Source organism: Nyctereutes procyonoides, unplaced genomic scaffold (genome assembly GCF_905146905.1).
Source record: "Nyctereutes procyonoides isolate TBG_1078 unplaced genomic scaffold, NYPRO_anot_genome, whole genome shotgun sequence".
NCBI lineage: Eukaryota > Metazoa > Chordata > Mammalia > Carnivora > Canidae > Nyctereutes > Nyctereutes procyonoides.
In genome coordinates, this window is record NW_026575146.1 from 73,056,904 (window position 1) to 73,082,421 (window position 25,518).

General features: G+C 50.4%; 2 protein-coding genes across 4 annotated transcripts; one reads left to right on the forward strand and one right to left on the reverse strand.

The window, feature by feature from the left end:
• Positions 1-66: 66 nt before the first annotated feature.
• PRRG2 (proline rich and Gla domain 2) lies at positions 67-6,458 on the reverse strand. Of its 3 annotated transcripts, none has more exons than XM_055310945.1 (7): positions 6,343-6,458; positions 4,724-4,821; positions 4,360-4,535; positions 4,170-4,209; positions 1,998-2,133; positions 997-1,149; positions 67-691 (listed from the first exon to the last, which is right to left on the reverse strand). In XM_055310945.1, exons 2-7 carry the CDS (start codon positions 4,806-4,808, stop codon positions 673-675), a joined length of 609 nt encoding a protein of 202 aa, XP_055166920.1. In that variant the 5' UTR covers positions 4,809-4,821; positions 6,343-6,458; the 3' UTR covers positions 67-672. The 3 variants fall into 3 exon arrangements, with proteins under 3 accessions (XP_055166920.1, XP_055166919.1, XP_055166918.1); XM_055310944.1 differs by lacking the exon at positions 6,343-6,458 and adding an exon at positions 5,527-5,672 and having other exon boundaries at positions 4,724-4,861; XM_055310943.1 differs by lacking the exon at positions 6,343-6,458 and adding an exon at positions 5,527-5,671.
• On the forward strand, positions 6,393-25,185 carry NOSIP (nitric oxide synthase interacting protein). The gene is made up of 9 exons (XM_055310942.1): positions 6,393-6,498; positions 20,557-20,627; positions 21,194-21,299; positions 22,348-22,429; positions 23,965-24,124; positions 24,215-24,333; positions 24,489-24,676; positions 24,809-24,917; positions 25,079-25,185. Exons 2-9 carry the CDS (start codon positions 20,558-20,560, stop codon positions 25,148-25,150), a joined length of 906 nt encoding a protein of 301 aa, XP_055166917.1. The 5' UTR covers positions 6,393-6,498; position 20,557; the 3' UTR covers positions 25,151-25,185.
• The last annotated feature ends 333 nt before the right edge of the window (positions 25,186-25,518 follow it).

Here is a 25,518-nt window from a genome sequence, read left to right on the forward strand (position 1 = left end):
GAGAGAGATACAGAGCGCTAGCAGGGCCTGGGGGTGTAGGGCGCAGCGTTTGTACAGAAAGCCAACTCCGCCGCGCGCAGATGCGCCCGGGAATGCAATTCAGTTTATTTTATTTTATTTTTTTGCGTTGTTTCACTTTGTGTCTCTTTTACAAAGGATTTTCATTTACGAGAGGAGCTCAACTCCAGTCTCCCGGTGCAATGAGAGCTCGCCCACGAAAAGCACGCTTGCAAGTGTGCCCCCCACCCTTTCCCTGGGTTGCAGGGCGCCCGAGAGCGTACGAAAACATGTGTGTGCATAAGCAGGGCCCTGCGTGTGCGTGGCCCGTGGCACTGAAGGGCGATGGCCTTGTCACACCTGCTCACTCACGCGAGTGGGTATACCCAACCTATGCGCTGCGGTCCGAGTTTCCACGCACGCCTACCCTGGGGGCTGGCGGGTACCCCCACAGTCAAAGCGTGGGGGGGCCCGCGAGTAGCCGGGACGAGGGAACACGTTGGCCGGGGATATGCGTGCGTCCGTATTCGGCGGAAACACGTGTGCCAGGGTAGGCCTCGGGAAGGATGACCCCCTTACTCCCACCACTCCCCGAGCTCAGCTATGTAGTTTAAGAGGCCTGGGGGCTCTGGAATCCGCTGTGAGTCTGGGGAACCTCGGCTCCGAAGCAGCTCCTCAGCGAGGCCTCCTGAGGCTGCAAGGGGAGGGGCACAGCCGGGAGTCAAAGACCCGGCTGTTTTTCCCCCCTCAAGCAAGACCACTCCGACCCGCCCGCGGGCGTCTCAGCCAATCGCAGACCCTCTGAGCCCAAGACCCACCCTCCCGTTAGGCTCCACACAGACAACACTGGGCCACGCCCCCAGACAATTGCATAGGGCCCCGCCCCCACGCTCCAAGCCTCGCCCCGGATAATAAGCTCAAAATTCCAAGTCCCGCCCCCTGAGCCCACGCCCCTCCTTCCTCTGTGCCCCACCCCCGGGTAGAAGCCCAGCCCAGTACCTGCTGTAGGGGGGCGGAGGTGCGTCGTGCACCCCAGAGGCCGCCAGTGCCTGCTCGTAGGTGGGGAGGCCTGGGGGTGGAGGTGGGGGTGGAGGCAGGGGCGTCGGCGGGGCTAGATCACCCAGGGGACTCAGGGGGTTAATGAGCTCAGCCCTGGGGACAGAAAGTACAGTGTTAGCGGTGGAAACCTACTGGATGGAGCGACTTGGGAGAAGGCGGGAAGACTTAGGGACACAGACTCCGAGGGTGGCAGAGGGACACGAGTGGAAGGGAGAGAGACCGGGGGGAAAGAGGGTCACCTGCAGCCAGACCCTCCACACAGAAAAGCACCCCAGCATCCCAGTGGACACACAGGGATGGACACACAGACACCAACTGCTGAGACATAGTCTTATTCACAGACACACATGCCTTCCTAGATACAGGGAGCAGTGGAGAAAAAGCCAGCACTGCAGAGAGGCAGACACAGAAACAGACGCAACACAGAGATACGCCAGGTCACTCATTTCCCGAGGGCCACTTGTACCAAGAAACCCCGGACCCACCATACTTTCAAGACTGACCCTCAAGCACTTTCTTAGACCCACAGAGAAAGACAGGTCTAGACAACTCAGAAGGTGCACACATGTGCTACAGCCTGTCACGATGGAAACTGACATATTACACCTACCCAGGGACCATACGCTGCAGCCTCACCAGATACAACACACAGAGTGATGATTACACAGGAACCTGGGACTGTGGAGATGGGCAGCAGATACTGATTGGGCTCCTACAGTGTGCCAGGTACTGAGCAGAGCCAGGTACTAATCGTCCACACACAGTCTCACAAACCAACTGGCCACGTGTTCGTCTCCTCAGATCCTTAGGCAGTACCCACCTGTCTCCTTAGGTCCTTGCCTCATCTCCTTAGGTCCACCCTTTCTCCTTCCTCTATTCATCCCACTTTCCGGCCCCCCACCACCATCACCCAGGGCCCCTTCTCTCTGAGTCCCCCTTACTCTTGGGGACAGGGCTGCTGGCCTCCACCTCGTCGGCAATGCAGATACCAAAAGGCTCCCAAGCTGGCCAGGACAATGAGCAGGATGCCAGATGTCAGCCCCACAGCCAGGCCTGCTACGTCCACTCGTCCACGCCCTGTGGGGGGGGGGGGAGGCACTCTGTCAGAGGCTGTCACTCCCCACCACACACAACCCTATGCCTTCCCCCCTGAGGGAAGAGTATAGGCCAAGAACCAAAGTAGAACTGGGGCCACTTCCTAGGTGTGTGACTCCAGGCAACTCCACAAACTCATTTCTCTAAGCCTCCATTTACTGCTCTGTAAAATGGTAACGATGACTCCCCCCACTGGTTGTGAAAACTCATTGAGATCAAACACATATAGGGTCTGGTAGTTCATCTGGAACAAAAATATGGCAGTTGTATCCCTACGGTGATAGAGGACCCTCCCTGAACACAGCGTGGCTCATCCCTTTAGAGCAAAATCCATCTGCTAAGAGGTCGGTGGACACACTGAAGGTAGGATAGGGAACTCAGATGGGCAATTTCAGGCCCCCCCCAACCGAGCATTACCAGATTTAGCAAATAATAATATATGAACCCACTTAAATATGAATTTTAAACACACAATGAATATTTTTTAGTGTAAGAATGTCCCTTGGAGTATTTAGAATATACTTACACTAAAAAACTTATTTATGTGTGGGACGCCTGGGTGGCTCAGTGGTTGAGCATCTGCCTTTGGCTCAGGGCATGATCCCGGAGTCCCAGGATAGAGTTCTGCATCAAGCTCCCAGCAGGGAGCCTGCTTCTCCCTCTGCCTATGTCCCTGCCTCTCTTTCTGTGTCTCTCATGAATAAATAAAATAAAATAAAAAACTTATTCGTGTATATTTGAAATTCAAATTTAACTGGTTGGAGGGGTCCCTGTGTTTTATCTGGCAACCTACCCCCTCTGGACTATAGTCCCTTTGCCAACCAGGCTACTCAACTCTGAAGGAAGAGTAGAATCTGCAGGAAGTTTTTTTAATTGACCAGAAGGCTGTGAAAAATTCATTTATCAATGCAGGAATTTCGGGGCCTCCAGCCCCCCTCCCCAGTAACACATTTTTGAGCATCTAGAACTCAAGTGGACCCTTTGCCAGGACCCTAGGCGTTTAGCAATCCTTTAGCTTTGTGAGGCCTTTCTGGGTCTTGCCACTGGGGAGACTTCCCTTAGCAATGGGACATGCAGTTTCCTCAAACAGCAAACCCCAGGCTTTTAACCCCCTGAGCAAAGAGCTGCACAGAGAAGGCAGGCCCTCGGGTTCTGACATGTTTCAGGTGGATTCAAGGAGCTACCAGGCCTCTCTAGGCCTGCAGTGAGGTAGTTACCTCCCCTAGCAACCAGGCTCCAATGTGAGGCCTCTAGCCCAGACCTAGGGCTTGTTGCTAAGGGCATCCCCCCCTAGCAACCAGGCTGCGAGGGGGTGGGGCATCTGCTACAGGGAGGGGGCTCCTCCCTGGGCAGTGGGTCTTGGGTCCTTAGCCTGGCTAGGTGTGGTTGCTAGGGAGGCCGCCTTGGTAACCAGCAAGACCGGGATGGGGCTGTGGGGGAGGGGAAGCCAGCCAGGTATTGAGTGCTGGGGGCCTCCTTGGTCCGGCATGGCCAGGCCTGGTTGCTAAGGAGCAGTCCCCCCTTAGCAACAAGACTACAGCCATGATGGGGCCTTAGAACTCACAGAAAGGGTTGGGGCTGGGCAGCCTGGTCAGGTGAGGATACAGAGGCTTCCACCACCTTGGCCTGGCCTGGCCAGGCCCTGTTGATGGGGAGCAGTCCCTCTAGCAACTAAGCTACAGAAGGGGCTGGGGCTCTGGACTCCAAAGCGGGGACTGGGGCAGGGGGCTCAGGTAGGTCAGCCTGATAGGCCCCAGAGCTATAACCGCCACCCCCACACACACCCAGGCACTTCCTCCTTCCTAAAGACATGAAACCTCCTCCCAAAAAGTTGTATTGGGTTCCTTAGGAAGGGGCTCTAGTCTCAAAGGAGGGGACTCTTTTAATAACTAACCACCTCCAGGAGCATGGAATTAATTTGAAGGAGGCAAATTTGGGACAGGGGATGTTGGTTCAACCTGCAGAGGAAGGGGCTGCCTTAGCTGCATGGGACAAGAGGGGACCCCCACCCCACTCACCTCCTTTGCCATTGTAGATGTAGCTCTCCCAAAAGCGCTCCTTGAAGAGAGAGTAGAACAGGTGGAATGGCAGCACATCAACTCAACTGGGAGATTCCTCACCCCTACAGCAGCCCGCCCTCATTTCTGAGACCCAGGGTAGAGGGAATTGTGTGGGCCAGGACATCCCAGGGCCTGGAGAGGCTCTCACTGTCAGAGTATTGTCCTCGAAATACTCCCGCGCCTCCTCCCAGGAACACCGCTCCTCACGACACTCCCGTTCCAGGTTCCCTGGTGTGAGCAGTTCCAGGTCCCAGTGATTGGCTCGTGGAATCCGGCTACGGCTTCCTAGAAAGCTCTGGGCCTCTGGGGAGTCCAGGAAGACTTCTGCGCCCAAAGGACACGGAGGACAGGAAGAAAAAATGGAGAGTCTCTAAGACTGGGGACATGCAGGAACCTGATGGGATGGAAAAGGATGGAGTCCTGGGGAGGGAGGGGACTAGCAGCAAGAGTTCTGGAGTCAGGGAAAGGTGGAGGTCTGTGTCTGGACACCAGCTCTCCCCCCAAGTGCTCACCTTGGTCTTTCTCCTCACCAGGCGAGGTGTCCAAGCAATTGGTCAATCCTAGGTATAGCAGCAGCAGAAAGGGGTACCCCCTCATATTTTATGGACACCTGAAACCATGAGTGGGAGAGACAGCAAGCGCCTCAGCCCCTAGGGAAGGAGGCAAGGTCAACCGGACTGGACTCTGTGGTCCATGATAACAATCATAGCTGACACTCATGTTGCCTGTATTCTGAGCCAGGTAGTTAGACTACTGTTTAAGGTAGTTTACCATATCAACTCAGTTTAATTTTCACAGCAGTGCTATTATTATCCTTATGTCCCCATTTTATAGATGAGGAATGTGAGGCACAGAGAAGGAAAAGACTTGCCCAAGGTCATACAATTTACACAATTCAGAAGCAGGATTTGAGTGAAGCAGGATTTGAGTGAAAGTGGTGAGCCTTCAGAGACCAGAGCCAGGAGCTTCTCTTTTTCTCTACCCTGTCTGCAGCACCCAGCACGAATCTTGGCACATAGTAGGTGCTCATAAACATGTTCATCAGTGATCAGGATTCCTTTCTTCCTGGTAATGTCCACCTATAACTGCCTCTCCCTATGCCCATTGCCACATCCACCCACTGAGATCAAAGATTACAGCAGAAGGAAGGGCAGGAGAGGCAAACAGCCTATATTCTTGGGTCCAGGGGGAGAAGGGAGTGGAGGTCCTGGACTCCTGGTGTTGGGGGACCCAAATGGCTGAGTCCCAGAGGGGCAGGGAGCCAGGAGGCCAGGGTCCCCAAGCCAGACTCTGGCCCCAGGGGACATTCACTTACCTGCCCAGACTTGTGAGCACTTTCCCTTCCTCTGTAATCGGGGCTTCCTTTGCCAGCTGCGGCCAGCTGTTAATGGGGGGGAGGGGGCAGGGGAGAGGGGAGGGGAGAGGAAGGAGGGGTGCCCCTCTCCCGGTAATGAAGATGATCCCGGCCTCTGGCAGAGGGGCGGGGTTTGTGATTACCTGCCCTGGGCGGGACTCAGGTAAGGGACAAAGTATTTAAAGGGACCTTAGTATGAAGGGCCTAAGGTCCAGAGCCTTGTAGGGAAGCCAGGGTCTCCGACACCAGACACCGACACCGCGGAGGCACCCAGGGGATTGGATATGCACCTGTTCCCTTGTTTGCCTCCCGAGGATGGAAGCTTCCCTGGGTGAGCCAGCAAAATGAATGTCTCCAGATAGCTAGATATCTAAAAACTGGCAGGAAATGTATGCCGTGGTCCCTGGGGATAGGTGGACGATGCTGTAGTAAATTCCTGTTTCCTGATGTGATCTAAAGGTCTTTCACTTCTGATTTCTCAATTGCTCTGCTTATAAACTGGGGACAGAAGTGTCCCTTCTCAATTGTCTCTCAACATGGAGCAAGTGATTGATATACTTGGGGAAGTGAGCTCCCCAATCTCTGGATGATGTGGTTAAGTCCTCGAATTCGGACTTGGAGAGACGCAAAGCCTCGGCATAAGCAGGAACTCTCCCGCCCCGGGAGATGCCTAGCGTATACTAAGCGTGTCCCATATTCGCGCCAGTTGCACCAACCGGAACCTTCAGGCTGCTACTCACGTTTCCGGAGGGAGGGAGAGAAGAAGGGAGGACTTACCGAGTCAGGCGAGGTATCTCGGCAGCTAGGGGCAGCTCTACTTCCGGTCTTTTCCGCCGGGCGGAAGTGGGCGAAGCGGAGAAGAAAAACAGCCCTCCTTTCCGGTGTAGGGGCACAGTTGAAGAGGCGACGAAGGAACGAGGAGTCGTTTGTAAGGTGAGTCCCGGGCGGTGGCGGGATGGATTACTGAGATCGCCTTCCCGCAGGCTAGACTCCTGGGGTCCTGAGGGAGACAAGCACAGGGTTTCGAATTCCCGACTCCCTGTCAATCATTAATAGAGCACTCCGTGCGCCCCAAGATTGAAGCTGAACTACGTCTCCCAGCATCCTCTGGAGATAGCCCCGCCTCTCCGGCAGTTTTCTTGAGAGTTGATATTGCACTGTAGAGGGCGGCGGGACGGGGTGGGGGTCCCAGGGGAAGGAGAGACTGAGACTCTTGGGACGAAGGGGGTCTAGGGAGTGGGAGTTGAGGAAGAAGGACCCCCCCCCCTTCCTGCCTCAGTTTCCCAGACCGTGACAGGGAGAGCGGAGGAGATTGTGCGCCGCCACCGCCGCCTTCTCTGCACCTTTTTTGACAGCACCTGGGAGTTGGTGTAGGGTTTTTCCTCGGTGGAGCTTTGAGGTCGGGCTGATCTAGGTTCTCATCCCGATGCTCCTGTTGAGTCGGTGTGAACTTGGACCTCGAAAGGTTTTACTTTACTGTTTTATTGTGAAAACGTTCAAACTTGGGGGCGCCTGGGTGGCTAAGTGATTGAGCATCTGCCTTTGGCGCAGGTCGTGATCCCAGGGTCCTGGGATAGAGTCCCGCATCAGGCTCCCTACAGGGAGCCTGCTTCTCCCTCTGCCTATGTCTCTGCCTCTCTGTGTCTCCCGTGAATAAATAAATAAAATCCTTTTAAAAAAGTTTAAACCTAACGTAAAAGTTAAGGAACAATATAAGAATCCCTATCACCTAGAATTACCAATTATTAATATTTTTGCCATACTGGCTTGGCATATTTTAATTAAATACATAAGGCAAATCCTACCCAGCGTGACATTTCATCCCTAAAAATTTCAGGACGCATGTGTAAAAAACAAGAGATTTTCTTAACGTGACCGCAATACCATTATCATGCTTTACAAAAGCAATTGTAATTCTAGGATAGTACCTATTACTTGGTATAATCAAATCTTGCATGTCAAAAATGCCTTTAAAAGAAAGTTTAATTCGTTTGAATCAGAATCCAGTCAAGTCATTGCTGTTATGTATCTTAAATTCCTCCTAATTTAGAACAGTCTCCTCCACCCACCCTTTATTCTTCTTGGCATAATTGATTTATTAAAGAAACTGGATTACTTACTCTGTTGATCATCCTCTCTGGGTTTGAATTTGTCTTTTTGTTTCCTTGTAATCTCATTTCAGTTATGCCTCCGTGCCAAGGGTCAACAGGCAAAACCCAAATCCTGCTGACTTCCTTCTTTTGAAAAAAAAAATCAGATTTATTTATGTTTATTTATATAGTTCACCCATTTAAAGTCTACAGTTCAGAGGCGCCTAGCTGGCTCAGTTGGAGGAGTATGCAGAGCTTGATCTTGGGGTCATGAGTTCAAGCCCCGTATTGGATGTAGAGACTACTTAAAAATATAATCTTTTTTTTTTAAGATTTTATTTATTTATTCATGAGAGACACAGAGAGAGGCAGAGACACAGGCAGAGGGAGAAGCAGGCTCCATGCAGGGAGCCCGAGGTGGGACTCGATCCTGGGACTCCAGGATCACGCCGTGGGCCAAAGGCAGGCACTAAACCGCTGAGCCACCCAGGCATCCCCATAATCTCTAAAAAATAATAAAGAAATAGGACTGCTTGAGTGGCTTACTCAATTAAGCCTCTGCATTTGGCTCAGGTCATGATCCCAGGGTCTTGGGATAGAGCCCCACATTGGGCTCCCTGCCTGGTGGGGAGTCTGCTTCTCCTTCTCCCTCTCCCCCTGCTCATGCTCTCTCTTTCTCAAATAAATAAAATCTTTAATAATAAAAAGAGACGCCTGAGTGGCTTCTCCCTCTGCCTGTGTCTTTGCCTGTCTCTCATGAATAACTAAATAAAATCTTTAAAAAATAATAATAATAATAATAAAATAGGGGCAGTTGGGTGGCTCACTTGGTTGAGCAGTTGACTCTTGGGTTTCAGTTCAGGCCCTGATCTCAGGGTTATGGGGTTGAGCCCTGCATTGGGCTCTGTGCTTAGTCTGGAGTTGGCTTGGGACTCTCTGCCCCTGCTCCCTGCTGTCTCTCTCAAGTAAGTAAACCTTTAAATAATAATAATGATTCATAAATAAAGTATACAACTCAGTGAGGTTTTTTAAAATTATTTTATTTTATTTTATTTTAAAGATTTTATTTATTCACAATAGACACAGAGAGAGAGGCAGAGACACAGGCAGAGGGAGAAGCAGGCTCCATGCCGGGAGCCCGAAGCAAGACTCGATCCCAGGACTCCAGGATCACGCCCTGGGCCAAAGGCAGGCTCCAAACCACCAAGCCACCCAGGGATCCCCTCTCAGTGAGGTTTTGTTGTTTTGGTTTTTGATTTTTAAGTAGGTTCCACACCCACTGTGGGGCTCCAACTCAATACCCAGAGATCAAGAGTTGGATGCTCTAGTGACTGAACCAGCCAGGCACCCCTCAGTGGTCTTTGGTATATACACAGAGTTGTGCAACCATCACCACAGTCGGTTCTAGAATATTTTCGTCACTCTGGAAAGAAACCCAGTACCCATTTGCTGTTACTCCCCACTCTCCTCTCCACTCCGGCACTAATACCCACTACTATATTTTGTGTCTCTCTCTTTTTTTAAAGATTTTATTTATTTATTCATGAGAGACAGAGAGAGAGGCAGAGACACAGGCAAAGGGAGAAGCAGGCTCCATGCAGGGAGCCTGACGTGGTACTGGATCCCAGGTCTCCAGGATCAGCCCTGGGCTGAAGGTGGTGCTAAACTGCTGAGCCATCTGGGCTGCCCTATATTTTGTGTCTCTATGGGTATATCTAATCTGGGCATTTCACATAAACCAAGTTTTTTTGTTTGTTTGTTTTTGGTTTTGTTTTATTTTTTTTTTTTAATTTTTACTTATTTATGATAGTCACAGAGAGAGAGAGGCAGAGACACAGGCAGAGGAAGAAGCAGGCTCCATGCACCGGGAGCCCGACGTAGGATTCGATCCCGGGTCTCCAGGATCGCGCCCTGGGCCAAAGGCAGGCGCCAAACCGCTGCGCCACCCAGGGATCCCCTTGTTTTCTTTTTAAACTGGCTTCTTTCACTTAGCATAATGTTGTTTTTTTTGTTTTTTAACATTTTATTTATTCATGAGAGACATAGAGAAAGAGGCAAAGACCTAGGCAGACGGAGAAGCAAGCTCCCTTCAGGGAGCCAGATACGGAACTCTGTCTCAGGACCCTGGGATCAGGACATGAGTCAAAGGCAGATGCTCAACCACTGAGCCACCCAGGGGCCCCTAGCAAAATGTTTCATTTTGTAGCATGTAGCAGTACTTCATTCTTTTTGTGGCTGCATAATATTCTTTTGTCTGAGGTATACCATAGTTTGTTTAGCCATTCATCAGTTGATGGGCACTTGGGTTGTTTCCACTTTTTGGCTATTCTAAATGCTACAAACATTTGTTTCTAAGTTTTTGTGAGGCCATATTTTCATTTCTGTTGGAAAAGACCAGAAGATAACTCTGTATGGAAGTTCTTGAGGAACTGCCAGACTTTGCCAAAGTGGCTGCCCCAGCATCCATTCCCGCTGTTCATGCATCAGGGTTCCAATTTATCCACCCTTGTAGTTCTCCCTCGACTTTGCTTTTGGTTTTGTTTTTGTAGTGAGTGAGCACATGAGGGGAGGGGCAGAAGGAGAGGGAGAATCCTAATCAGGCTTCATGCACATGGAGTCTGACACAGGGCTGGATCCCAGTACCCTGAGATCAGGACCCAAGCCCAGGACCCAAGCCAAAACCAAGAGTCGGACACTTAACCAACTAAGCCACCTAGGTGCCCTGACCTTTTTGTTTGTAATCATCCTACTGGGCGTGAACTGGTATCTCACTGTGGTTTTTCGGTTGCATTTCCTTAATAATTAATGACGTGGAACGTTTTTTCATGTGCTTATTGGCTATTTGTCAGACGTCATTGGAGAAATGTCTATTCTGATCCTTTACCTAGTTTTATTTTAATTAATTTTATTTTTTATTTTTTTAATTTATTTATGATAGAGAGAGAGGCAGAGACATAGGCAGAGGGAGAAGCAGGCTCCATGCACCGGGAGCCTGCTGTGGGATTCGATCCTGGGTCTCCAGGATCGCGCCCTGGGCCAAAGGCAGGTGCTAAACCGCTGCGCCACCCAGGGATCCCTTAATTAATTTTTTTAAAGGTTTTATTTTGACAGAACAGGAACGGGGGGAGAGGGAGAGGGAGAAGCAGGCTCCCTGCTCAGCAGGAAGCCCAACATGAGGCTTGATCCCAGGACCCTGAGATCATGACCTGAGCTGAAGGCAGACGCTTAACCGATTGAACCACCCAGGAGCCCCCATTTATTTTTATTATTATTTTTAATTTATTTATTCATGATAGACATAGAGAGAGAGAGGAGAGAGAGAGAGAGGCAGAGACACAGGCAGAGGGAGAAGCAGGCTCCATGCCAGGAGCCCAACGCGGGACTCGATCCTGGGACTCCAGGATCGCGCCCTGGGCCAAAGGCAGGCGCTAAACCACTGAGCCACCGAGGGATCCCCCCAGGAGCCCCCATTTATTTAAAGGTTTTATTTTTTTAAGTAATCTTCACACCCAACACTCAGCTCAGACTCAGAACCCCGAGGTCAAGAGTCACATACTCTACCCACTGAGCCAGCCAGGCACCCCTCTTCACCCATCTTTAAACTGGGTTATTTGTCTTTTTATTACTGAGATGTAAGTTTTTGGTATATTCTAGATACAATTCCCTTATCAGACATATGATTTGCAATTCCACTTGTTTTTGTGTAGCCTGCAAACTAAGAACGGTTTTAACAGGGGCACCTGGGTGGCATCTTGCCTTTGGCTCAGGTCATGATCCTGGGGTCCCGGGATCAGGTCCCTATGGGGAGCCTGCTTCTCCCTCTGCCTGTGTCTTTGCCTCTCTCTCTGTGTCTTTCATGAATAAATAAATAAAATATTTTTTTAAAAGAAAGGTTTTAACATTTTTGAACTGGAAAAAAATCAAAAGGAAAATAATATTTTGTAACCCATGATAATTTATGCAATTCAGATGTCTTGTGTCCGTAAGGGAACTTCTATTGGAACACAGCAATGCCTATACATTTACACATACCCATGGCTGCTCTTGCCATACAAGAACAGAGTTGAGTAGTTGTGACTGGGCCCTGTCAGCCACAAAATCAAAAATCTTTACTGTCTGAGCCTTTTTGGTCGTTTCCTACTACATCCTTTGAATTTCCTGGAATCAGAGAATTAAATCTCAAGCCTTGATGAGATTTAGGTTCAGCTATTTTGGCATGACTACTTTAGAGCTAGTAGCTTCACGTTGCCTAACGCTGGGTTGTCCCGCCCGCTTTCAAAGGGACACGAGACGGGATATGGTTGATGAGATTGATCAGGGGCTTCAAGTGGTGTTTATGGGCTGAATGTGCCCCCCCCTTCCCTTTATATGTTGAAACCCTGGCCACCAACGTGACTATTTGGAGATAGGCCATTCTGGATTTAATTAAGGTTAAATGAGGTTGTAAGAGTGGAGTCCTACCCCATGGGGTTGGTGTTTTTACCAGAGGAGATGCCAGAGAGCATACTCTTTGCCCCGGGAAAACAGCAAGAAGGTGGCTAGCTATCTGTAAGCCAGGAGTAGAGTCCTCACCAGAATCTGACCATGCAAGTGCCCTGATCTTGGACTTCCAACCTCCAGAACTATAAATGTCTCCGGAAAACAAATGTCTGTTGTTTGAGCCAGCCTGCGTGTGATATTTTGTTTTGGCAGCCCTAGCTGACTAATAAGAGGTAGGAAGAGCCCAAAACCTCCATTGTTATATTTTTCTCTTTTCTGCTACGGGGTGTTAGTGCCCTGCGAATTTACAGTTTCTTCAACCTTTCCCTGAATGGCATCTCCCCTTCCCGAATCAACTATGTCATCAATGGATGCAAAATGGTTTTGCAACTCTTTTTTTTTTTTAAGTGATCCCTATACCCAGCGTGGGGCTCAAACTCATAACCCCCCAGATCAAGTGTTGCATGCTCTAACCACTGAGCCTGCCAGGCACCCTGGTTTTCTTCCCTTCCTTTCCTTTCCTTTCGTTTCCTTTCCTTTCCTTTCTTTTCTTCTTTCTTTTTCTTCTCTTCTCTTCTCTCTCTTCTCTTCTCTTCTCTTCTCTTCTTCTCTTCTCTTCTCTTCTCTTTTCTTTGCTTTTTTGTAGGCTTCATGCCCGGCGCAGAGCCCAAACCCACCACCCTGAGATCAAGAGTCAGCAGCAGCTAACTGATCCTTTCATGACATATCCGAGCCCACCCAGGTGCCAGACAGTTCTGGGACCCAGACTAGGGTCTTTCCTGGGCCCATCCATCCAGGGGCTCCTAGCCTGGAGTGGAAAATCCTGAGAAGTAGCCGCTATATTGGAGGTAACTCAGGGCATTATCAGAGTACAAGGATCACCTCATTCAGCCTGGAGAGACAGGCTTCCTGTGGGAGTGGATTCCTCGATGGAGCCTAGAAGGAAAAAGAGGGCAGAATTTCCAGGGGGAGAGCAAGGCACACACTAGCTGTCTCACTGTTCGCTCAGAGTCAAGCACAGTTCCTCAGGCTGATGGTGAAGGCCACAGACTCAGATGCCTGGGTCAGACCTCTGCTGCAAGATGTTGGGCACCTTCTCTATGCCAGTTTCCTTTGTTCATAGCAACCATTTGTGTGTGGTTGTGGGATTCAGTGAACTCAATATGTGTAAAATGCTTCAGACAGGGCTAGGTTCATCAGACCTCTTAAACATCAGCCTTGTTTTGATTGGGGGGGTGGCTTTTTTTTTAACAGCCATTATTAATAGAGTGTCTCAAATGTACACTTTGGCTCTTAGGGAACTCTCTCTGTACTGCTTACATCATGTCCTGTATCTGTCTTTAATTTCCTTGAATGTACTTAGTCCCTTGGTTTTCCTTTAACACAAAAGCTTCTGTACCCCCAGAATGGCCTGGCATGCACCATTTTCAGGAGAGAGGTGGGTAGCATTCTCTAGGTTCTCGAAGGGATCTCTGGTCCCACCAAAAGGTGAGGTACGACTGGTTCAGGATTCAAGCAAACCAACTGCAGAAAAAAGACAGTCGGGAGAGAATCAGTAGTTTGAACAGCAGACGATAGTAGATGTTACGAAATCATTCACTTGATGGCATCGTGGTCATGGTTTTATAAAGTCCCATCTTGTCGCGGTGCTGTTTGAGCTGGAGCCCCTAGTCCCAAGAGGCTGTGGAGCACTTTGAGAAGTGGCTAGTTTGACTGAGAGACTGACTTTTCTAATTCTTTCATTTTAATTAATTTTTTAAAAAGATTTTAGGTGGGATGCCTGGGTGGCTCAGCAGTTGAGCGTCTGCCTTTCACTTAGGGCATGGTCCTGGATTCCCGGGATCAAGTCCCACATCAGGCTCCCTGCATGGAACCTGCTTCTCCCTCTGCCTATGTCTCTGCCTCTCTCTTTCTCTGTGTGTCTCTCATGAATAAATAAATAAAATCTAAAAAAAAAAAAAAAAAAAAGATTTTAAGTGTGTATTTGTGGGGGGGTGGGGAGACGGAGAAGCAGACTCTCCACTGAGCAAGGAGCCCATGGGGCTTGACCCCCAGGATCCATGAGATCATGACCTGAACTGAAGGCAGCCAACCAACTGACTGAACCCCCAGGCACTCCTCCTTTTAATTAATTTAAATTTAGGCACCAATACTTGATTCGGTTATTGGAAAACTTTTCTCAGAACAAATGGGGTATATAAATGTACCTTTGCAGCGGTATAGCACAAAACCTAAAGCATCTCCAGTGAAAATTTCATGTCTGAATTGAAATGGGTTGAAAGAGGAAAATACACTCTGGATTTTGAAGCCTTCATACAAAAAAGGAATGGACTGGCCTGTGTTCTCAGGTAGTAACTTTCCTGGGAGGACTCACAGTTGCCATGTGGTTAAGAGAGCAGTTCCACACCCTGCTTGCCTGGGTTTGAACCCTGGCACTTGTGGTTCCTAGCTGGGGAGTTGGGAGCCTGTTTTCTCCTCTGTAAAGTAGTTTGACGATATGTGGCTCTTGTTTTGGATGTTTCCTCCCTGAAATGCTAGTGACATCAGATGGCAATAGTTCTATTTTTTTTTCAGATTTTATTTATTTAGGGATCCCTGGGTGGCGCAGCGGTTTGGCGCCTGCCTTTCGCCCAGGGCGCGATCCTGGAGACCCGGGATCGAATCCCATGTCGGGCTCCCGGTGCATGGAGCCTGCTTCTCCCTCTGCCTGTGTCTCTGCCTCTCTCTCTCTCTCTGTGTGACTATCATAAATAAATAATAAAAAAAAAATTTTTTTTAAAAAAAAGATTTTATTTATTTATTCATGAGAGAGACACACACAGAGAGAGAGGAGGGCAGAGACATAGGCAGAGGGAGAAGCCCATGCAGGGAACCCGATGCGGGACTTGATCCCGGGGCCCCAGGATCATGCCCTGGGCCGAAGGCAGGCACTAAACCACTGAGCCACCCAAGGATCCCCAATAGTTCTATTTTGTATTTTGAAATTGGCCTCGGGATGCCTGGGTGGCTCAGTGGTTGAGCATCTGTCTGCCTTCGGCTCAAGTTGTGATCTGGGGTCCTGGGAACGAGTCCTGCATCAGGCTCCCCACAGGGAGCCTGCTTCTCCTTCTGCCTATGTCTCTGCCTCTCTCTCTGTCTCTTATGAATAAATAAATAAAGTCTTTTTTTTTAAATAAATAAAGTCTTAAAGAAAGAAAGAAAGAAAGAAAGAAAGAGAAAGAAGAAAAGAAAGAAAAGAGAAAAGAAAGAAAAAGAAAGAAAGAAAAGAAGAAAAGAAAAAAGAAAAGAGAAAAGAAAAGAAAAGAAAAGAAAAGAAAAGAAAAGAAAAGAAAAGAAAAGAAAAGAAAGGATCCCTGGGTGGCGCAGCAGTTTGGCACCTGCCTTTGGCCCAGGGCGCGATCCTGGAGACCCGGGATCGAATCCCACGTCGGGCTCCCAGTGCATGGAGCCTGCTTCTCCCTCTGCCTGTGTCTCTGCGCCTCTCTCTCTCTCTCTCTCTCTCTCTCTCTCTTCTCTCCTCTCTCTATCATAAATAAAAATTTAAAAAAATTGAAAAAAAAAAGAAAAGAAAAGAAAGAAATTGGCCTTAATGAGGAGACAATACAGTATGGTGGGTAAAACCTCAACTTCCAGAGAAATCCTGGCACTGCCACCTGCCAGCCCTTCAACACTTGGCCAGCAGTTCTTAAACTCTTTGGTCTCAGTTTCTTAAAAGTTACTGCGGATTCTGGAGAACTTTCATTTATGTGAGTCCTACCTATCAATATTTGCTGCATCAGAAATTAAGACTGATGCTAAAAAGGGTTTTACTAAGATATAATTCACATAACACAAATTTCATCCATTTAAAATAATGTGTTCGTGGGGCACCAGCTGGCTCAGTGTGCGATTCTTGATCTTGGGATAGTGGGTTTGAGCCCCACAATGGGTGTAGAGATTACTTAAAAATAAGAATCTTTTTTAAAAATGTAAAGTGGTATATTCACTGTTTTGTGCAATCATCACCATTTACTGATTCCAGAACATTTTCATCACACCAAAAAGAAACCTTGTACCCATCAGCAGTTACTCATCATTTCCCCTGCTCCCAGCGTATGGCAACCACCAATCCACTTTTGTCTCTATGGATTTGCCTATTTTGACATTTCATATACATGTGATCCTATAATATATGGCCTTTTATGCCAAATTTCTTTCACTTAGCATAATAAAACAGTTTTTGTTTTGTTTTTGTTTTATTCATGAGAGACACTGAGAGAGAGGCAGAGACATAGGCAGAGGGAGAAGCAAGCTCCCCATTGAGCAGGGAGCCTGATGTGGGGCTTTATCTCAGGACCCTGAGATCATTACCTGAGCTGAAGCTAGATGCCTAACTGACTGAACCACCCAGGCGCCCCTGCTCTGTTCTTTTAATTTTTTTAAAGATTTTATTTATTTATTCATGAGTGACACAGAGGGAGGCAGAGACATATGCAGAGGGAGAAGCAGTCCCCTCAAAATAGTTTTTTATAAGTAGGCTCCACACCCAACATGGGGCTTGAACCTACAACCCCAAGATTAAGAGTTGCATACTATCCCAACTGAGCCAGCCAGATGCCCCTAAAATGTTTAAAACCCAAGGATGCGCAAGCACACATTGAGTCAGCGGTCAGAGCAATGACATCTTCTCGTGTCACACGGTCTCTGGAAGACTCCACTGTACACTTGTGAGAGAGTAAGAGTAACAAAGGCAAACACATTTTAGTAATATTGTGGAAATAGTTTGTGGCTGCCCTGAAAGCTTCTTAGAGAACCCCCCTGGGGTCCCCAGACCTGACATTGAGGACCACTGCCCTAGGCAGCAACTTCACTTCCAAGTGTCAATTTGCCCATCTGCAAAATAGAGATGGTGACGGGACAGATCTCAGAGAGTGGTTGAGGTTGGACAGTCGATGAGATGGCGCAGAGTTGGTATGGATGGGGTCAGGGATCAAACTGCTCTGTGGGATTTTTCCCATTATTGCCTGGCTAAGTTTAAAAAAAAAAAATGCTCCTTCTGTAGCTTCTCTGCTCACTCTTGGAGGGAAAATGTCCCTGGCCAAGAAGCCAAAGAGTGCAGAAACCCCTGTTGTTGGCCACAAGACAAGCAGCCCGGTGCCAAATACCACAGAGGGTCAAGGCAGTTGACAACTAAGAATAGAGTGGAGAATTTGTCCAGGAGGAGGTCAGCACGACCTTCATGTGTGGCAGCTGGGGGGCTGGGGCGGAAGCCAGAGGGCCGGGGGAGTAGAGGGTGGCAGGTGAGCCAGGGGAGACAGCAGGTGCTGGACATCTGCTCAAAAGCTTGGGGGTTGAGGGAAAGTTGGAGGACGTTCCGTGGGTCAAGTTAGGCTGTTCAGAAAGGTTAGCTTCTGTGAGCAGCACAGCGGCCACCGCCGGGGTGAAGTGGCCTGGGTCTTGACTGGGGGGGTGGTCAAAGGCATATACATTTGTCAAAATGCATCAAACTGCATCCTTAAGGTCTGCATCTAGTCTGTCAATATACCTAGACCAAAAATCAGCTTTTGAGGGAAGACGCCAGTAGGGGGAGAACGAGATCCGTGGCTCAAAAGAGATATGCATTTCAATTCTGAATGGGAAAGAAAGTTCTCGCTTAGGCAGCACATATACTGAATGGGAAAGGAAAGTTGCGGAAGGTGACCAGAAGAGGGGAATAAAGACAAAGTTGCTTTTTACATTTTGGGGAGCCCTTGGTTGGTTGTGCCCCACCCCCACCTCGGCCTTCTGAATCTTTCTTGCAGCCACAGAGCCAGAGAGAATATTTCCCAAACACTCCCCATGTGCCAGGCTCCAGGCAGGACTCATTCAGTTCTCACAGCAATCCAGTTCTGTCAACTAGATCCCGTGGTTATGTTTTGCCAAATCAGACCAAGACTCTGAGAAAGGAAATGGCCAGCCTAGGGTCACACAGCCAGTGCAGGGCCAAGCCTGGACTCAAGCCCAGGCTAAAGGTCATCTTGCCCAATCCTTGATCCCTGTAACCTACAGCCCCCTCCTATATCTCCAGCCCCTGGTCAGTCCCCACCTCACACATGGGCAACCACTCTAGTATGCACAGTGCATACCCTCTTGTTTGTATGAACTTTTAAAAAAATGTACCATCTTGGGGCACCTTGGTGGCTCAGTGATTGAGCATCTGCCTTTGTCTCAGGGCCTGATCCCGGAGTCCCGGGATGGAGTCCCACATCAGCCTCCCTGTAGGGACCCTGCTTTTCCCCTCTGCCTGTGTCTGCCTCTCTCTCTGTGTCTCTCATGAATAAATAAATAAAATCTTTATTTATTAAACCTTTATTAATAATAAAATAAATAAAATATTTATTTATAAAACCCAGGCATCCCTCAAAATAAAATCTTAAAAAAAAATATATGGGGCAGCCCGGGTGGCTCAGTGGTTTAGCGCCGCCTTCAGCCCAGGGCCTGATCCTGGAAACCTGGGATTGAGTCCCACGTCAGGCTCCCTGCAGGGAGCCTGCTTCTCCCTCTGCCTGTGTCTCTGCCTCTCTTTCTCTCTCTCTCTTTTTCTGTATCTCTCATGAATAAATAAATAAAATTTTTTAAAAATATATGTACCATCTTGGGCACAAATAGATTGGTTAGCGATCCTGTTTCATTTCTTCCCCTTTTCTCCCCTTACTTTCTATACCCAGTATTGTGTTAACATCTACCTGTGATGCCTTGGACACATCTAGCGGGTTGCATCTCACAGCTGGGTAGTCTCCAGGTTAGGCCATCACCACCCATTCTCCCAGGAAGGGACATCCAGGTGCCTTTGACTCCCCTCTGGAATAACTAACCCACTGTGGACATCCGTGGGTATGCTCCCTTGGGGATGTCTCTAAGTATGTCTTTGGGGCACATCACCCAAGTGCAGAATCACCTGCGCTTATTTTGCTAAACTTCCATGAGCTTGTGTTCCAAGAGCCTGACCCTGGCTACTCTCCCCGCTGAGATGCCCAAGGATCCTGTGACCGACCATGTGTCTTCCCCAAGCTCTGTTCTTACCCAGCTTTCAAATTTTCTCCTGCCAGCCTGATGATAGGTATCAAGTGCTGTCTTTTTTTTTTTTTTTTTGAAGATTTTATTTATTTGAGAGAGAGATAGCAAGAGAGAGCATGAGCAGAGAGGAGAGAAAGAAGCAGGCTCCTGCTGAGCAGGGAGCCAGATATGGGGTTCAGTCCCAGGACCCTGAGATCAAGACCTGAGCCAAAGGCAGACGCTTAACCCACTGAGCCACCCAGGCACCTATCAAGTGCTATCTTACTATTGTTTCTACCTGAGGAGAATTTTGAATATCTCTTTTTTTTTTCTTAAGATTTTATTTATTTATTCATGAGAGACACAGGGAGAGAGAGGCAGAGACACAGGCAGAGGGAGAAGTAGGCTCCAGGCAGGGAGCCCGACGTGGGACTCAATCCCAGGACTCCAGGATCAGGCCCTGGGCTGAAGGCGGCACTAAACCGCTGAGCCACCCGGGCTGCCCTTGAATGTCTCTCCACACTCACCTTAGTCTTTGAGCTGCTGCTTCTATAGATTGCCTCTTCTTCACATCTTTTGCTCCCTTGTCTGGGTAGCTAGGTTTTCTTCTTGTTGATTGGCCAGTGTTCTGTGTACAGTTAGTTCTGCTAGAATGCTCATTTCAAAAACACGAATTTATTCCAGTGCCATTGATAAACATTAGGCAACACTTCCACCATGATGCGGATTTCACTTCACCTACAGATGATTTCACCCACCCAGGAGATAGAGTAGGTGAATCCAAAGAACTGCACTCAGTTGCCATGAGCCGGTAGGTACACACATGCGCACACACCCTGAGCAGAACATCTCCAAGACCCCCACTTCCCCCCTGTGCATAAGGAGCCACAGCCATCCTCACCTGCTGCTAGAATTTTCTTGGATTTCAGTTAACCCTCCTTCTACCATCTCAGAGTAACTCACAGGGTGTACCCCTTCCAAGGCCTGCTTCCACAAACAGAGCATAGGTCTTTCTTCAAAGTGAAAAAGTCAAGACACCTGGGTGGCTCAGTGGTTGAGCATCTGCCTTTGGCTCAGGGCATGATCCTGGGGTCCTGGGATCAAGTTCTGCATCAGGCTCCCCTCAGGGAGCCTGCTTCTCCCTCTGCCTATGTCTCTGCCTCTCTATCTCTCATGAATAAGTAAATAAAATCTTTTTTAAAAGGTCAAAAAACTTGCAAAGTAAAAAAACTTCATTTTTGGAGTGTATGGGTGTTGCTTTCCCACTCCATGTTGTAAGACCGTCCTCCCCTGACCCACCCCCAGTTTCTGTATCTGGGGGGGGTAGGGGCAGACCAGCTCCAAAGGCCCATCTTTCCTGTGGACTCCCCCCCACCACAGCCCTGCAACTGTTCCCTCCTTCCCTCAGGATGACACGACATGGCAAGAATTGCACGGCAGGGGCCGTCTATACCTACCACGAGAAGAAGAAGGACACAGGTATTGGGTTTGGCAGGGGAACAGGTGTATCTTGAAGTCACCATTCCCTTGGACCTCTGGTTGTGCCTTCTGGGCATGTCTCTCCCCTCTCCCCCTACCTTGCTCTGACTGGTGGTCCTGACCTTATGGGGAAGAGCCTGCGCAATCCCACATGCTCCCACCCCTGCAATGGGCACTTCTGTATGTGAACTCATCCAAGACTCCCAACTACCCACTGAGGAAGGAATCACCATTGTCACGGCCACATTCCAGAGGCAGAAACTGAGGCCCAGAGTCCATACAGGCCCATGAGTGGTTGGGGGACGGGGTGGTAGAGGGGAGTCAGCCGTGAGCCTCTCTACCCAGCTGCCTCAGTGACAGGGCCTGTCACTTACCCTCTGGATTAACACCTTCCTGTGGGTCATGCCCCTGCTCCTAACACAGACACGCAGCCCAAGCTCTTGACTCCCTGTTTCTTTGAGTTCCCCACCACCACCACCACCCCCAAGTTCTCTCTGTGCCTTTCTCCTGGGGTTTGGCAAGGGGCACATCTCCTGTCCCCCCATCACCTCTGTCTCCACCCCCAGCGGCCTCAGGCTATGGGACCCAGAACATTCGACTGAGCCGGGATGCCGTCAAGGACTTCGATTGCTGCTGCCTCTCTCTGCAGCCCTGCCATGATCCTGTCGTCACGTGAGCTGGGGAGCTGCATGGAGGGCGCTGCATGCAGGGGTGGGGCGCCCTGGACAAGCCCCTTAACCTCTCAGAGCCTGTGTGCTCAGCTGAGACATGGGCGTAATCCTAATGTGTTCCATGGGGTGTGGAAAAGGCTAGAGTAGGGCCCTCAGAACATGGCTGGGTGCATAATAACAGCTCATGTGTGGAGCGCTTACCATTACCTGCCTCACGGCCTGGCAGAGGCTTCAGCGAGAATGGGTGTAAAGTGCTTAGTCCAGTGACTGGATATGGGTTTAGTTTACGGGTACATTTGCAGAGAGTGACGAGAGCGGACTGTGGTTAAGGGTCCCTGAGGCCACCTTCTTGTTGAGGGGTTCATTAGAAGGACGCACAGAACTCGGAGAGTTGGTTCTAGTCCGTAACAGCTTGTTCCACTACGAAGGTGGAGGTTAAGTCAGAAAGGGGAGAAGACACGTGGGGCAGAGTCCAGGAGGGAATAGGAGCGAGCTTCCAGTTGTTCTCTCCTGATAGAATCACACGGACAGCGCTGGTCTCCCCGCAACGTGTGACAACACGCAGGAGTGTCGCCCACCAGGGAAGCCCACCCGAGCCCCAGTGTCTAGGGATTTTATTAGAGGCTGGTCCTGGAGGCGTGGCTGACCTCCATGGGGCTGACCTGGTCTTCAGTCCCTCCAGAGGTCTATCTGAGACCACATAGCCTAAGCCCTCACCCCATCCCAGGTGAACTAAGATACTTTTATCAATCAGCACAATCCAGGGGCTTAGGGGTTCCCTCCTGGATGCTGGTCAAGAGCTAGTCCTCTGGAATGTGCAGGGGTTGGATCACCTGGGCCTGCTGAGTTACCCCTTGCCTGCACAAGGTTCCCCCCCACCCCCACCCCCCACACACACCAGAGCAGATTATAAAGCCAGAAGAGTGAAAATGGTTTGGTCTACCTCAGGGAGCCGCACTTGAGCACTGAATGGCCTGTTGCCTGCAAGACGCTTTAGTGGGTGCCCAGGGTAGGGAGCTGACACTTCTCAACCCGTCCTGTCCTTACAGCCCAGATGGCTACCTGTATGAGCGTGAGGCAATCCTGGAGTATATCTTGCACCAGAAGAAGGAGATCGCCCGGCAGATGAAGGTGATGGGGATGGGGGTCTGGGGGCATAGGCAGGGCAGGCGGCTTTGATGTTGATCTCACAAGCACGGCCACTCTAGGCTTCCCAGCTGAGTTCCTTTTCCCTCTGGGCCTTTGCTAGCACTGGTCCCTCTGCCTGGTGCACTGTCCCCTCCCACTTCTGGCTAAACCCTCCTCTAGACTTCAGCCCAGGCATTGCCTCCACTGACCTCCTGCTAGTCCAGAGACCCCAGGGATCTGCCCCTTGTCACCTCTTGTCTTGACATTTGTCATCGTTATGATTCTGCATGCGGCTGACTCATGCCCACTAGACAGCAGGCCCTTGGGGCAGGGAACAAAACTCTTAACCACCCCATGGCCCTAGGCTCTCCAGGAATATTTGTTGAATTAATGATGTCTCCCCACCTCTCTGGGCCTCGGTTTCATTGGCTCTAAAATGTGCTGACACCGGGACACCTGGGTGGCCCAGCAATTCAGTGTCTGCCTTTGGCTCAGGGAGTGTTCCTGGGATTGAGTCCCGCATCAGGTTCCTGCATGGACCCTGCTTCTCCCTCTGCCTATGTCTCTGCCCTCTCTCTGTGTGTCTCATGAATAAATAAATAAAATCTTTAAAAAATAAATAAAAATAAAATAAATAAAATGGGTGGACAGGGCCAAATCAGCTGCAGGGCATGTGGGAGATTCTCCCAGTGCAGGATTCTTGAGGCATTTATGTGAAGCCACGTCCACTCTTCATGGGTGAACTCATTTTATGGATAGGAAGGACCCCCTTTATCATCGTGTTTGAGGTACAGCTGGCCCCCCTCCCTCCCTTTTCCTGCCAGGCTTCCCAGCATTCTGGAAACACTGAGGGCGAGATTCTCATAGAGCTTTCTGTCTAGAGCAAGTGGCTTCCCCAGTGTCCATGACCTCTGCATGGTCTAGTGGCTGCCTGGGTGCTTACTCTCCTGGAACTTGCCTGAGAATGGGACAGAGGATCTATACACAGTACATATGCTGTAAAATATAACATGGCCCACAGATACATTTATTGAGCACTTACTATGTGTCAGGTATGTGTCAAGGTTTTAAGCATTTCCAAAAATCATCCCGTATAACCCAGTGAACCTTTGAGGTAGGTCACCATTGTTAGCCAGTTTTACAGATGAAGAAACAGGCCAGGAGAAGTCACAGCGCTTACTGGAAGCCACAGAGCTCATCATTGACAGAGACAAGGTTTATGTCTGGGCGTCTTGTCTCCTGCCAAGCTGCTGGCCACTCTGCTGGAGTGGAGAAGCCACTGAGTCCCAAACCAGCTAAATGAGAAGTGACCTTCGTGCCCTGCGATACGGGAAGGGACCAGCAAGGACAGCAGAGCCACACCATGGATCACAGCAGATTAAAGCATCACACACTGGCAGCCCCTAGCCTCTATGAGCAGTGCCGGGATGGTCCCCTTTGTAGACCTCAGTTTACCCACCTGTGAAATGAGAAGAGCCACCCTCAGAGTCACAACCCACAGAGAGACGCATGGTCCACTTTTTTCTGGCTGTCCACAGGCCTATGAGAAGCAGCGTGGTGCCCGGCGTGAGGAGCAGAAAGAGCTGCAGCGGGCTGCGGCCCAGGACCAGGTACGGGGCTTCCTGGAGAAGGAGGCAGCCATCGTGAGCCGGCCCCTCAACCCATTCACATCCAAGGCCGCCTCTGGGACGACCTCAGGTGAGGAGAGGCAGACTTGGAAGTGAGTGGGGTTCCTGCAGGGCCGGGTGCCTTCCTGGGCATGGCATCTACACCCCTTTCCCCCTACAGATGATGCCCGACCTGGGTCCAGTGCAGGTCCTACGGGCAAGGACAAGGATAAAGCACTGCCCAGCTTCTGGATCCCGTCGCTGACCCCCGAGGCCAAGGCCACCAAGCTGGAGAAGCCTGTGAGCATCCCCAGCACTCTGTGCCCACTAGGACCCAGAGGGCCAGAGTCCTCCAGGATCCTGAGCGCCCCCTTTCCTGCCTGGGACGCCCCAGTCCTCCCTACACCTGGCCCCAGCCTGGCCTGCTAACCCTGCCTCCCTTCTGCCCATCGCAGTCTCGCACCGTGACCTGCCCCATGTCCGGGAAGCCATTGCGCATGTCAGACCTGACACCTGTGCGCTTCACGCCGCTCGACAGCTCTGTGGACCGCGTGGGGCTCATCACACGCAGTGAGCGCTACGTGTGTGCCGTGACCCGCGACAGCTTGAGCAACGCCACGCCTTGCGCGGTGCTGCGGCCCTCGTGAGTCACCTGGAGAGGATCCAGGGCCAGTGGGGCCGGGGCCGGGCGGGGCTGGGCGGGGTGGGGTGGGGCTACCTTCATCGAGGCGGGGTCTCTGGTCTGTGGCCCCTCCCACCCTCACCTTCACTGTAGTGGGGCTGTGGTCACCATGGAATGCGTGGAGAAGCTGATTCGGAAAGACATGGTAGACCCGGTAAACGGGGAGAAGCTGACAGACCGCGACATCATCGTGCTGCAGCGGGTGAGCACTGACCCATGTCCCAGGCCTCGCTCTCAAGGCCCCGCCCCTGCTGCATGCCCCGCCCCTCCTGGCTCCGCCCTCTCTGGAGAGGCCTGCCTCCTCCGCGCCCCGCCCCCACGGCCCGACCTGCCTCCACGGTGGCCTTGTCCCCACCTCCCCAGGGCGGCACAGGCTTCGCGGGCTCCGGTGTGAAGCTGCAGGCTGAAAAGTCGAGGCCGGTGATGCAGGCCTGAGCGCACAGAAGACCAAATAAACAGGCTTGGACTCACTGGCCTTGTGGTCCCTTCATTGGCTGCGCCAGAGCCCTGGGGCCACCCAGGTTGCCCTCCACGTGTACCTGCTGCAGCGACTAGAATCCGAAGGCGTGGGCTTATTATGTTGAGAGTAAAATCCGAACTGAATGCACACTGGCAGCGTTAACGTTGGGCCAGAAGCCAAAATCTGAAGCGCGACCACAGGAAGGCGCCACTTTAACAGGCTAAGTAGAAAACCCCTCGCATCTTTTTGAGTTGTGCCAGATTCGATGTCCCGGAATGCCTCTCTAAAAGTAAAGTGTGGTAAAACACCCAAAGGAAACAAAATGCGGTGAGAGCCAGCAGCT